The sequence below is a fragment of the Barbus barbus genome (assembly GCF_936440315.1).
Source record: "Barbus barbus genome assembly, chromosome: 27".
NCBI classification, from domain to species: Eukaryota; Metazoa; Chordata; class Actinopteri; order Cypriniformes; family Cyprinidae; genus Barbus; species Barbus barbus.
In genome coordinates, this window is record NC_136755.1 from 22969787 (window position 1) to 22982264 (window position 12478).

The 12478-nt window shown below is 36.2% G+C and overlaps 1 protein-coding gene across 3 annotated transcripts in view; it reads left to right on the plus strand.

Annotated features, from left to right (window-relative positions):
* Window positions 1-12478, plus strand: part of LOC306847567 (CUGBP Elav-like family member 3) — a 33264-nt gene that overhangs the window by 11244 nt on the left and 9542 nt on the right. For all 3 annotated transcript variants that reach the window (XM_079381564.1, XM_079381566.1, XM_079381565.1), the window contains 2 exons: window positions 11491-11539; window positions 12143-12268. In XM_079381564.1, coding sequence (XP_079237690.1) covers window positions 11491-11539; window positions 12143-12268 — 175 coding nt within the window. The remainder of the gene's footprint in view (window positions 1-11490; window positions 11540-12142; window positions 12269-12478) is intronic.

Consider the following 12478-nt stretch of genomic DNA (forward strand, 5'->3'; position numbering starts at 1 on the left):
AAGACAGAAATTGGCTTGGAACCCTTATTTCTCACCTTTTCTTTCCTCAGTCTTTGTTCACACTACTCCCAATTCAGATTTGTTTTTCAGATATTTAATTATTTGCATTGTCATTTTGCGAGTGACGAAAACGTAACCGCTTGTTCAAATATGCTAAGGAAAAGGGTAGTTCACCCAAATGTCATTCTCATGTCATTCCAAACCTGTATGACTTTCTTTCTTATGCAAAACACAAAAGATATTTTCAAAACTGTCTACTACTATTTAAAATGTTTTTAAATAAATAGGGGTGGTTGACTGTTTTTTTTTTTCTAGGCTTGATTGTGTTTATGGGGTGCAGTTAAACGTGTTCATGCTTAGTTAAAAAAAAAAAAAAAAAACATTATTTTTCACATAATCTTCCTTTATTCCACACCTCTCTGTCCCTTCTCTGATTTTATGAAGCCCCTCCCTCAGAAATACATCAAGGGCTCTGATTGGTTAGCTGGTCCAGTGTGTTGTGATTGGCTAAATCGCCTCTACTGCGCGTCTGAACATCCCGCCCCTCAGTTTAGCGGCATGTGTTCTGGTTGTATTGTAAACAATGGCATCATCAAAATTGCTTATCAATTTGAGCCCGAATGAGACCCAGAGGATATTAGTGAAGAGGATCGCGCACAGCTTTTAATGGTATGTTTTTTTTGTTTGTTGTTGGTTCATACTTTTATAAACATTTGTAAGTGCTACTTCTTCTTTTAGCTTTTAATATACGGTTTTATTCTGATTAAAGCCTTAATACAGCACGGCCATGTATAACGCTTCTCATTGCTATGTGAAAATAAGTGTATAATTGGAACAGTTTGTTGGAGCTGATCTGAGGATCTGAATGAGAGAGAGAGAGATGCAGAGCAGGGTGACGCAAGTAACAGTATTAAGAACCACTGCTTTAAAACATATGATTTTGAAACTTGTGAATCCATTAGAATCGCTAGAAGACAGAATCGCGATTCATATATGAATAGATTTTTACGTGCACCCTAGTTTTCTCTTCCTCGTCTCTAAAGCAGCGCAGCATGGCCTCGCCTCCTTCATTGCGTATTCCCGGGGGCGGGGTTTATCTGGGTCCGTGACGTATCGGACCCGGGAAGTAACTTGTTGTAGTCCCTTACCAGTCGTTTTTGTAGGCATTAAACTGCCAGAAATTTTAAAAGACTCCGTTTGCATTGAACTTTCAGCGTCGTAACTTTGCAGATATTGTTTATGCTCAAACAGCAACATTAAACATTAACTAACGTTAAAAAAGTGAAATCGCAATCAACCACCCCTTTATTTCGTTACTTACCAAGGCAACATTTCTTTCAGTTAATTAAATTTTTTTATTTCATTAACTTTTTTAATTTACTTTATAAACTTTTTTTATTTTTATTTTATTTATTTCAATTAACAAAACTGATCTGTAATAGCTTTAGTTTCAGTTGTAGTTTTGGTTAACTTTACAACACTCTTTTATTGCATTGACAGAAATGATTAAAACATTCTTCAAAACATCTTTTGTGTTCTACAGATGAAATAAGAATAAAAATCTGTTTGGGGTTTTGTAAAAGTCATATTTCATGCATTTTTAGACTACATTGTTTGTTTGGATGAGGAAAAAATAACTGACAAAAACGGTCTAATATTCTAATTTTGCTAAGGTTGAAACTGAATAAAAGATCAACTGAGAGCAGTGAATTGAATGGAGAGGTAAAGGAAGACAAGGGAGGAGGGGTTGAACAGATGGCATGGCTGGAGTGGCACCTGGCCTTATGTTTAATTTCAGGTGAGAGGTACGCAGTGATTGTAGACAGAGGAGGAGAATGGAGACCTGGAGTCCTCTTTCTGGTTTTCAACCTCATGCTCTCTTCCTCCTCCCCCTCTTATCTTTCCCCATCTCTCCTATCTCTCGCTTTCTGCTTATCGTTGCCATCCCAATGTGTTTGCTCTGTTTATCACATGGCCCCACTTGTACGGACACAACAAAGCGCCGGGCATCGTCCGAGACACTTCAGTTGCGCACGCATTCGTTTGCGCTTTCAGCATTCACATACACACCCTCGACCTCTCGTTTCCTCCATTCACTCATTGGCCACATCTCAAATCCTATTCCATTTGGCCTTCTCTCAAACAGTAGCTAGTGCACTACAGGGCTAAAATACTGGATGAATGTGAGACACAGTTGTTGTGTTAGCGATTTATAGTAAAATGTGACTCAGCTGAATCCTATCTCACTTCGGTTAAGAGCAATATCAGCTTTCACATTGAGTTTTTTGTGGTTTAAGTTGTTTTATTTGCTGTTTCAGAAACAGCTTTACTCTTACTCCTACCTCAGCCATAAAAATCGTGACAAGAAAGCAAGATGTAGTAGATCAGCAGGACAGACCAGATGTTTGCACTATTAATGTTGTTTTTACTATTATAATTTTGATTCAAAGCATCAAATTACACCTGATCTCTACCGAACTAGCGCTCCCATTGGTTATTGATAGCAAAATGGCAGTTAAACATCTACCTATGATGTGTGTGCGCACACATTTTGGCATTTTCGTGTTTGGGACGAGTTGTGCGTCTGAACGCGTGTTTAAAAGAGCAGCTGTTGTGCCTTTGTTGTGGGGGAGGGGAGGGCAGGTGTTATCAGAGAGGGGGATGGAGTGTGTGAGAGTGAATGTCTGGATGTTTGTTTGTAGTTTAGTTCAATGTGCTCATTCTGATTTCTGTCGTAGTATGTTTAGTGCACCCGGAAAGTCAAATAAGATCAAATTGGTGGTTGTATACCTTATAATATAGGTGTCACAGTGTACTACGTTTCGCGTTTAACTAATGTGTTCCTATGAAATTGTACATGTACGAAATGTACTTCGATTAAAAATCCAAGTGGATTATGCGTGAGAAAGCACATGCAAAAATCATATTAGTACTTTTTCCACAAATAAAAGATCATATCAGACTAACACGAACGCACGCGTCAAATGCGAAATTGCGTGCGCTCGCATGTTTCCTTTCCAGAGCAGCGAGATTAAGTATATTTGACTTCGTGTCAGTGTCTATACTCGCATCCAGACAGGATGAGTCCATTGTTCGGATGAATTGAAGGGTTACAGGGTTCGAGAGCGCGAAAGAGGGAGAGAGGTGAAAGTAGGTCTAATTAAAGAGAAATTGGACGGATATGTGAAAAGGGGGGAAAGATGGGGGGGGGGGTGAATTGGAGGAAGGGGGGAAATGAAAGAAAATTTGACATAATGAGACGTGGGGTGGTGGTGGGGGGGAGGGGCCACTCTTGAAAGGGGAGGACGGCGGACGTCCACGAGCTTAAAGACAGACATCTGCTAGCATAAGTGTGTGTGTGCATGCATGTGTGTGGCCTTTGATGATTACACACTCCGTGAGAGCAGAACTTAATCTGACGAACATCTATCCACTGTGCACAGCAGATTTTTTCACACCATTGAGACACAAAATAAACTAGTTAATGGCAATTTTCTACTTTTGGCTGCAGATATTAGCTGCCCTTTTCAACCCGTTTACGTTTGTGGTAGTGTTCAGATGCTCAGACATTTGTTATAATAAAGTCACAAACAACAGATCCTCATGGGTCCATCCTACTTCCTCTCTTGATTTGGTTGGTTTTGTTGTCTGCAACAAATCATGCAATCTTAAGAGCTTGTTTGCAGGCGGTAATCTGTCTTCTTTCTGAATGTGTCCTAGATCAATATTGTTGCTCAGGAAAACCCATAAAGGCACTAAATGATGAATATGGCCATATCGAATAATAAGGCCATATCGAATTTTAAATTTAAAGTGCCCATGATGATTTTTTAAAACATAAATAATATTCTATACCTGTTTTTACCAGGCAAATTGTGTTTCAAATGAAGAACATTCACTCTTCAAGAATATTGTGTTAAATACATATTGACAATTACCACATTATGAATGGCTGACCCTTAGATTTCCATTTAAAAGTGCACAACTGTCTACTATAACTTTTTTTATTTGTTCATTTGGTAACACTTTAGCATAGGGACCGATTCTCACTATTAACTAGTTGCTTATTAGCATTATTAACATATTGATTGTTTATTATTAATTATAAAAAACATTCTGCATGACCATATCCTACATCCATAATCCTACCCAATACCTAAAAGTTGAGACAAAAGTCTTAGTTAGTGGTTTGTTAATGGCAAGAATTGGACCTTAAAATAAAGTGTGACTGTTAATTTTTACAAACTGAGAACCAAATCTAATGTATAAAGACTAGCAAACAAACATGCGTTATTTACTTTATGAAAAGAGTGTTGAAATCCATTGCTTTCCTCATCCACTTGGCATTTGGTTCCCATAGACAAAAATAAAGTAGCACCCCCATCTCAAACAATAGGACAGCATCACCCGTGTAGACGGCGTGTTCGATATGAGCGTTATTGCAAGCATCGCTCATACGAGGTCTGTTTGTTTGGCAAAAGTGAGTTTGTTTGAATGTGCTACGTTCAGAATATGATATGCATATTGAGTTAGCAAGCCCAACCAATGCATATCTCCGTTTCTCAAGCGGTGCTTTCCTTATTTAAGCAGGCGTCGATGCTGACAGTTTAAAGTCTGTGTTACCGTTGTAATTGCTTGAGGTCTAGTGATTGACACATTTGAAACACTATAATTGATTAGAGTATATTGATTATCTCAAGAATGAAGATTTCAGGAGCTTTAATCGTCCAGCCAAGATGGTGTTTCATTGTTTAAGGGTAATTGATGTGACATTTCAAGAAGTATTAAATGCTATTTAAAGGACTTTTTCTAATCTTATAAGACTGTCATACATGCAGTTTCGATGACCTCATAATAATGATTAATAATGGAATATTTTTATTCAGCATCTATTGCACCTAAAATGTACATTATCCATTAATTTAAGCTATGCTAAATCTTGAATTTGAGAAATAATTTTTGCCATGCTACTTTTCAGCTGTTCTTTAAACTGAATGTTCATATTAAATGTAAAATGTTGTGTTTGAGTATAAGAAATGTAAGTATCGATAAAAGTATGTTCTCTTGTTGAATGTGAATGAAACTGCATTTCTGTTGCAACTGTGTTATAAAATGGGAGATGGATAGAAAGGCTGAAAGAATAAGCGAGAAAAAAGGAGATTGGAAAGAAAGCGAGTGGAATATATTGGGGGTGGGGTGGCGTGCAGGTTGATTACGGTCGCAGGTCCTGTTGCCAGGAGACGGCTGGGACAAGGGATGCTGGGTTGCTAGGGAACCAGCTCAATGCGATGGCCAGCATTGCATTATGGGTACAGAGGCAAGATTGAGAATAGTCTTTGTGTAGATACACACCTAATTTAACATCTGCCACACGCACACACACACACACACACACACAGACAACTCGCAAGAGAGATCCTCTTGAGCTTGAGTGCAAATCACACACGCAGTCATTCTTTCCATGCACAGAGAAACTTAGGGGATATGAACAAACAGCATGCCTTGCAGGCATATATAGTGTGTGCATGAATGAGTGAACGTGAATTGTGATCTAATTTTTAAACTCTTATGAGTCACCGGCTTTCTGAATTTTGTGTGAATGGAAAAGGCAGATTTGGGTGTCTTCACAGTTTGTTTTAGGTATGTAAGCATAGGTATTTTACAGGTCACAAATGATTTATTTCTATATATGTTTGAGGCAGTACATGGAGGGTGGAGGCAGAGTAAATGTCAGTTGATTGAATAATCTATGGATTTAATATCCCATAATCCCACTGAAATCCCTTGCCTCAGATCAAGGTGGAGATTAAGTGTGTGTGCTCATGATGTCAATGGAGTGTTTTTGCTGGCAGACAAACACAGTGACGGTTATGACCTGCGCTTCTAATGGCATGTATGGAGAGATATTACATTAATATTTTCTGTTTTTGTAAGCGTACAATTGCATTTTCCTGCTGCAACACAGCCTGAAGGATTAGGTTTATTTGTGTAATGATGTGAGTGTACATTTGTTGAGTCTCAGTTTCCTGGTGTTTATAAAATCAGTTGTTCTACACTTTAAGGATTTACTGTATTAAAATGCACTTAGTTTTAATGTCAGTGGTGCTGCTGCAAGGTAGGGCCCTATGTTTTCCATGATGCGGAAAACACAGACGGAATCGCGGATTTTACTGTATAACCCAGAACGTCCTGGAATTTGCCAAATTCTGGATTGATACATCAATAGTAGGTCAGAACATTTAAATCAAAATGCTACATGGAGTAGTATCTGTAAATATTAAGCCGTAAAAATACTATTTGAATATGAATTTGCATGTTCTGCATATCTCTGTGTGAATGAATGGCGCACACATTATGTTATAAGGAATATTTACCAAAAAAATATATTTACCAGAATGTATTTACCAGAAAAATGTAAATACACAACACAGCATTTCTGGGGGAAAAAGAGAGAGGAAAAAATTTAATCTTAATTTGAGGGAAAAAATAAAACATGTTTCATATGGCCATAAAATTTAATTTTTGTTAAACTTTTAATAAATGGCTGTTAAATTGTGTACATTTCATGATTTTAATTAATTAGTTATGCTTTTTGATTTTTTTATAATGTAACCATTAAAACAAAAAATTAAAACGGAATTTAGGAAAAAATAAAACAGATTTCATAGGGTCATGTGCAGTTTATACATTTATTTTTACCTTTTTTGCTGTATGCTTATACATTTTGTGTCTTGAAAATCTATGAGAAATACCAGACTTTTTGTGAAAGGTGGTTTTGAATGGTTGGTTAGTGGTGTCACCATTCATTTTTTATTATAAAATAAATAATTTGTTTGATAAAACAATGATTCAGTAAAGACATTTACAGTGAGGACATTTACAAAGACAGGCAGTAAAGACATTTACAGTTACAAGTGTTTATTTCAAATAAATGCTGTTCTATTGAACATTGATAATAATCATAAATGTTTCTTAATCACCAAGATATTAGAATGATTTCTAGATGTAATAATACTGAAAATTCAGCTTTGCCATCACATAAATAAATTAGATTTTAAAATATATTCGAAAAGAAAAGTTTTTAGAAATTGTAATAATATTTCAAAATATCCTCCTGAGAACCAGAAAAAAGCTTTGTGAATATAGTATATTTTTTCATGTCATTACATTGTTTAGAGCATAAGAAAAAAAATGGAAAATTACATTTTTGACAAATTCTATTCATATGTTATGCTATGTCATCTGTAGAGGACACCAGGACCAAGTTTTCTATAAATAAAATGCCATGAATAGACATGAAAAGGCAAAAACAATGGGATCACCAATCAATTTTTTTTTTTTTATACCAAACTTTGTATAAGGATGATTCTCAACTGTTATATAGAAGATATGACCAAATGATTTGATATACCATTTTGCTTTATGTAATATGTGTGTAAAAATTCCATAAACTGGTTTTCCCATTAAACACAATGTTATTTATACACTGTCTCTAATGTGCATATTAATATGCTGTTGGGACAGCATGTTGAAAAAAGAGGTATAATAATGGGAGTAGTAATTGGCTAGAATGAGCCCTTTAATTATTAGTGTGGTTATGAGGAGTCTCTGAGTTCGATTGTCTGTTTGATTTTCATGTTCATGGAAGCCAACAGGTTTCTTTCGCCTAGATGATGGAGAGTCTTCACTGTCTCTGTTGCTTTGGCAACCACAGCAGTTACACCCGCTACTTTTGTCTCTCTCTTTCCGTTCTCATAATTGCATTCTCAAAGACTCACTTTTCATGCATTTCGATCCTTCCGTCGCCCTCTGTCTCACTTGTTCTTTTTTTTCCAACACTACCTTCCCCTCCCCTCGTCGTCCAGGGCAACCTTGTTTACCTGCTGGGTAGCTCATCTCGCCGTTGTCATGGTGACACAGGGTTGGTTGCCGTGCCGACCTGAAGTGGCAGTGCCACGACTCTCTCTGTCTCTCTTTCTTGTCTCTTCCCGTCTCTCTCGTCCCTTTGTACCTTTTTCTCCTCACCTTTTTCTTTTTGTTCTCTGCCGCTGTCTCTGTTTTTCCTTTCTGTAATCCTTGAAGCTCCGTGACTCATCACAGTGCAAGAAAAGATATGAATAAAGCTCCTCATGTGAATCCTGTACCGCCCGGTGTATCAGAACAGAAGTAATGCTTTCCAGTATTTTTTGGTTTGATGTGCCATCTTCCTGTTGATGTATGCATGTTAAATGAGAACGCGAGCTGTTCCTTTGTCTCAACCTTGATGTGAGTTGGCTCCTTTCCGAAAATGAAACTAAAATGGCACAGTCATTAACCTAATCCATTTTGCTGACCATTTCAAAGTGCTCATGCAGTCAACAGTTGGCCAGCAACCTGATATGTGTTGTACACTCTCGAAAATAAAGGTTAATGTCATAGAAGAACCTTTGCATGTTCAACAGTAGGGCTTTACTTTTCCTCTTGATGGATATATATTAGGGGTGTAACGGTACACAAACATGGTTTTGACATCAGTATGGTTTCAGTACAGGGGGAAAAACTAAACAAAAATTGCTAAAGTAATAAAGTTTTGATGATGATATTGAAAAATTAAAATCTACCTCAGTTTCTGCTCTAAACTATAAGGGGAGCCCTTTTACATTACTATAAGGTTACAATTAACAGCAGAGCCCAAATTTAAATTCAATTATATATTTTTAAATGTGATAATCAACACTCAACTTAAAAGAAATTTTTTGGCTATGCAAACATGTAAATTGCACATAATGCAGCTTTTAAATTAACTTCTAAATTATACAATTTCTGTTTATTTGTTAAAATATATTCATTTAAACAGTGGCTGTCATAACTTGTTTCATAACAGATTTATTTAAACATACATTAAATAATTAAGACATCACTAACAGGTAAAGTATGTAGTCTAATATTTTGCGAAATGCTCTTCTCTAGACTTCATTTCTCTAGAGAACTAATGAGCTGTAGACAATACTGATGACTTGCCTGAGGTAAATGAAATGCTACGTGACTTTTTGTTTACAAGCTGTTTTATTGACTTATTTCCACGGTTAAAACACTGATTTAACGATTACGTGAGATGTTCATTGATGTTTTTCACGTTAAAACTAGTAGTAAAGATCACGCGGGCCTCATGCTGCCATTTGAACGGAGGCGTTTATACAGCGATTTCTCACGTTTATTTAAAATAAACATTTTCTATTTTTATACATTATAAAATGTGACGGCAAAGCTGGATTTTTAAACATTTTATATTATAAATGTTGAATTTTTTTTAGGTTGTTTTGTGGAAATTGTGAACTTTTTATTTCAGCATTCTTTGATGAAAAAATTATTGGATGTAGAATTTTTTCCAGCAAAATGTAACATTATAAATGCCTTTACTGTGACTTTTAATCAATGTAATGCATCCTTCCAGAATAGAGGCATTTAAAAAAATTAAATAAGTCTTATGGACACAAACTTTTGATCAGTATGGCAGATTAATGACATCAAATGCCATTGTTTCCATTGACCCATATTTGAATGTACGTGGAGTCCAGTCATATTTAACAAGATTTTCAGCAAATAATGGTTTGAATATTGGGGGTCCAAGAAAAGAGTTCTTGCCTGAAAGTGACGGAAGAACTATTAAACAACCTTTTGTATGAACTAAATTGGGAGCAGCTGCCCTCAATACAATGTTAAAATGTCCTCAAAAGTAACTTTTCCCCTCGTATGCCGGTGTTTTCTGAAGATAAACAAAGCAATTTGGGCAAATCAGATTTAAGAGCTGCAAAACAAGCTCTTACAGCTGAGATCAGATTAGTAATCACCAGAGGGAGTTACACTAGGAAAGCAAAAGAACTGATTCAGAACAGACGTATAGTGGGTGTTGGAAATCTTTACAGTGCTTTACATTACTGCAGCAATCAATGAGACCCGCTTCATTAGTCATCCTGATAAATGCCCTTCTGTTTGTGTCCGTGAGTCGTGTAATATATTTTTGGCGTGCTGTGAAATAGTGAAAGTCATTATGTATGGTTTATACAGCTCTGTATGTGTGTGTGTGTGTGAGAGAGATTGCGAGCGAGTGCCTGATCAATACGGACCCCAGATGAGCGATCGCCGCTGGTCGTATAAAACCAAGCGATCTGAATTGGGCCGAAATGTCACCTGCTGCATAATTAACGCCTTTATGTTGATTTGAGCAATTTAGCTCACAGCTTCTCTCCTTGCATCTCATCTGCTCCTTTACTAATTGTATTTATTTAAATTAGAGCTGGAGTGATTGAACATTTCACGTAGAATTGCGAAATCATTTCAATTACAATACTAATACTATCTACTGTTCATGCGAATTCATATTTTCTTTTCATTTAATGGTAAAAAAATAAATAATTTAGTCCTAACAGTCATTTAATGTTTGTATTTAGAGAATAATATGGCCGTAATTGTTTGTCACATTTCTTTTACAGTTTAGCATTGTAGCAGATCATAATTGTGAAACTGATATATGTGTAATTTTATAGAAGTATATACATACACTCTCTTATGCTCAGGCTGTATTTATTTGATCAAAAAACACAATCTAAACTGTAATATTGTGAAATAGTATTACAATTTAAAAAAGCCGTTTTCCAATTTACACATTTATATTACACATATATTTAATATACATTCTAGGAAAACAAATTTAATTTTTTTATGTAATTTTGCTCAGGTAAATTGATCTTGTTTTAAGGCTGTTTTGATATTTTAACTAAAAACAAGACAAAGATATGAATGAAGAATTGTGTATCCTAATATAATACTGTCAAATGTCTTTTCCCCCACCTAACCTTGTTTATATTTGTTTATATATTTTCATTTTCCTTGATCCCCCCCCCCCCCCCCCTTTCCATTCTCGTTTCCTCTCTCTCTCCCTCTTTCTATTTTTGTTTCTTTTCCCTCTCATATCACCATCCCTCTTCTCTTTCCCTTGGTGCCTCTTTCTCTCTTCTGTTTCACAAACCCAGAATCTCTCACCATTTTAATCTGCCGTGGGTCTGTAATCCAGATTAGCCAGCGAGCGTTCTTAATCCCATCACTTCCCCAATCCCACATGGGTGTGTGCTTTTCCTGGTGCTCGACAGAAAGAGAGAGAGAGGAGCAGGATTAGGTGTGATGGAGAGAGAAAGAGCATAAAACTGATTCTTGATGAGAGATAAAAGTGGGCGACAGAGATGGCGATTAGGCCTCAAATAGAGGCTAACAAGTACAAAGGCTACATGGAGAGAGCAGAGATAAAGGGACGGAAACACAACAGAAGCAGAGCCAGAGTGGAGATTTTTCTTTTAACTCAGGAATATTGAGGCAGATGGGCAGGTCATAAGATCTACATCATGCACATATATTCATGATGTTCTGCAATAAACGCACACACAAACACAAGAGGAAATGAAAGAGCTGGATTATAAAGTGCAGTTGATCATGTGATCATGTGCTCTGTTTCAGATGAACCGCCCCATTCAAGTCAAGCCAGCGGACAGTGAGGGCAGAGGAGGTATAACACACACACACACGCTCTTGGCTGTCTATTTATCTTATATATATATATATATATATATATATAAGATAGACTCGATCATTTTTACCTTTGAGAATATCTTCAAAGAACAGTTTTGTCACATTTTGCTCACTTATGAGGATAGTTTTCAAAGTAAGCACACACACACTTCATAATTTGTATTAAAAATACCAAAATGTATTAATAATTCAAGAATTCAACATTTTAAACCCATTAAATGGGTGTGGAATTGAGTACATCCTGAATTAATCATCTCTTATTGGATGAAAACAGCAACACAATCCAAAATACAATGCAAATGGCTCTTTCATCTTTATTCTGCATTGATACCATAGACTAGACTGTTAAAAAAAACATTGATACACACAAAACATGAGCTAGTGCCCTTGTGTTGCTCAGCAAGTGACGTCCTCTAGGGCCCTCTAGTAGCCATTCATGTTATCGCACCATGAAGCTTACACTAACATGGAGTGACAAATATTGTCTGCGATGATTCGATGGTTATTACCACTTAAGAATGATACATGATCTCACACAGCTATTTCTCTAATATATGTATACTTATCTTTCTGTGTGTAGACAGGAAGCTGTTTGTGGGGATGTTGGGGAAACAGCTGTCAGACACTGATGTCAGAAAAATGTTTGAGCCTTTTGGGAGTATAGAGGAGTGCACGGTACTCAGAGGGCCTGACGGAGCCAGCAAAGGTGTGCAAACCACATTCAAATATGTGCTCTGCAAGGAATAGTGTTAACCAGTTAATAATAATAAAAAAAATTATTAATGATTTTGCTGTATAATTTAATAGATATTTAATAATAATTAATCATTACTCATATTTAGATTTTTTTTATATTTACTACTAATAATAAAATTATCATTATTATTGTATTTTTGATTGATAGCTTTATTTAGTA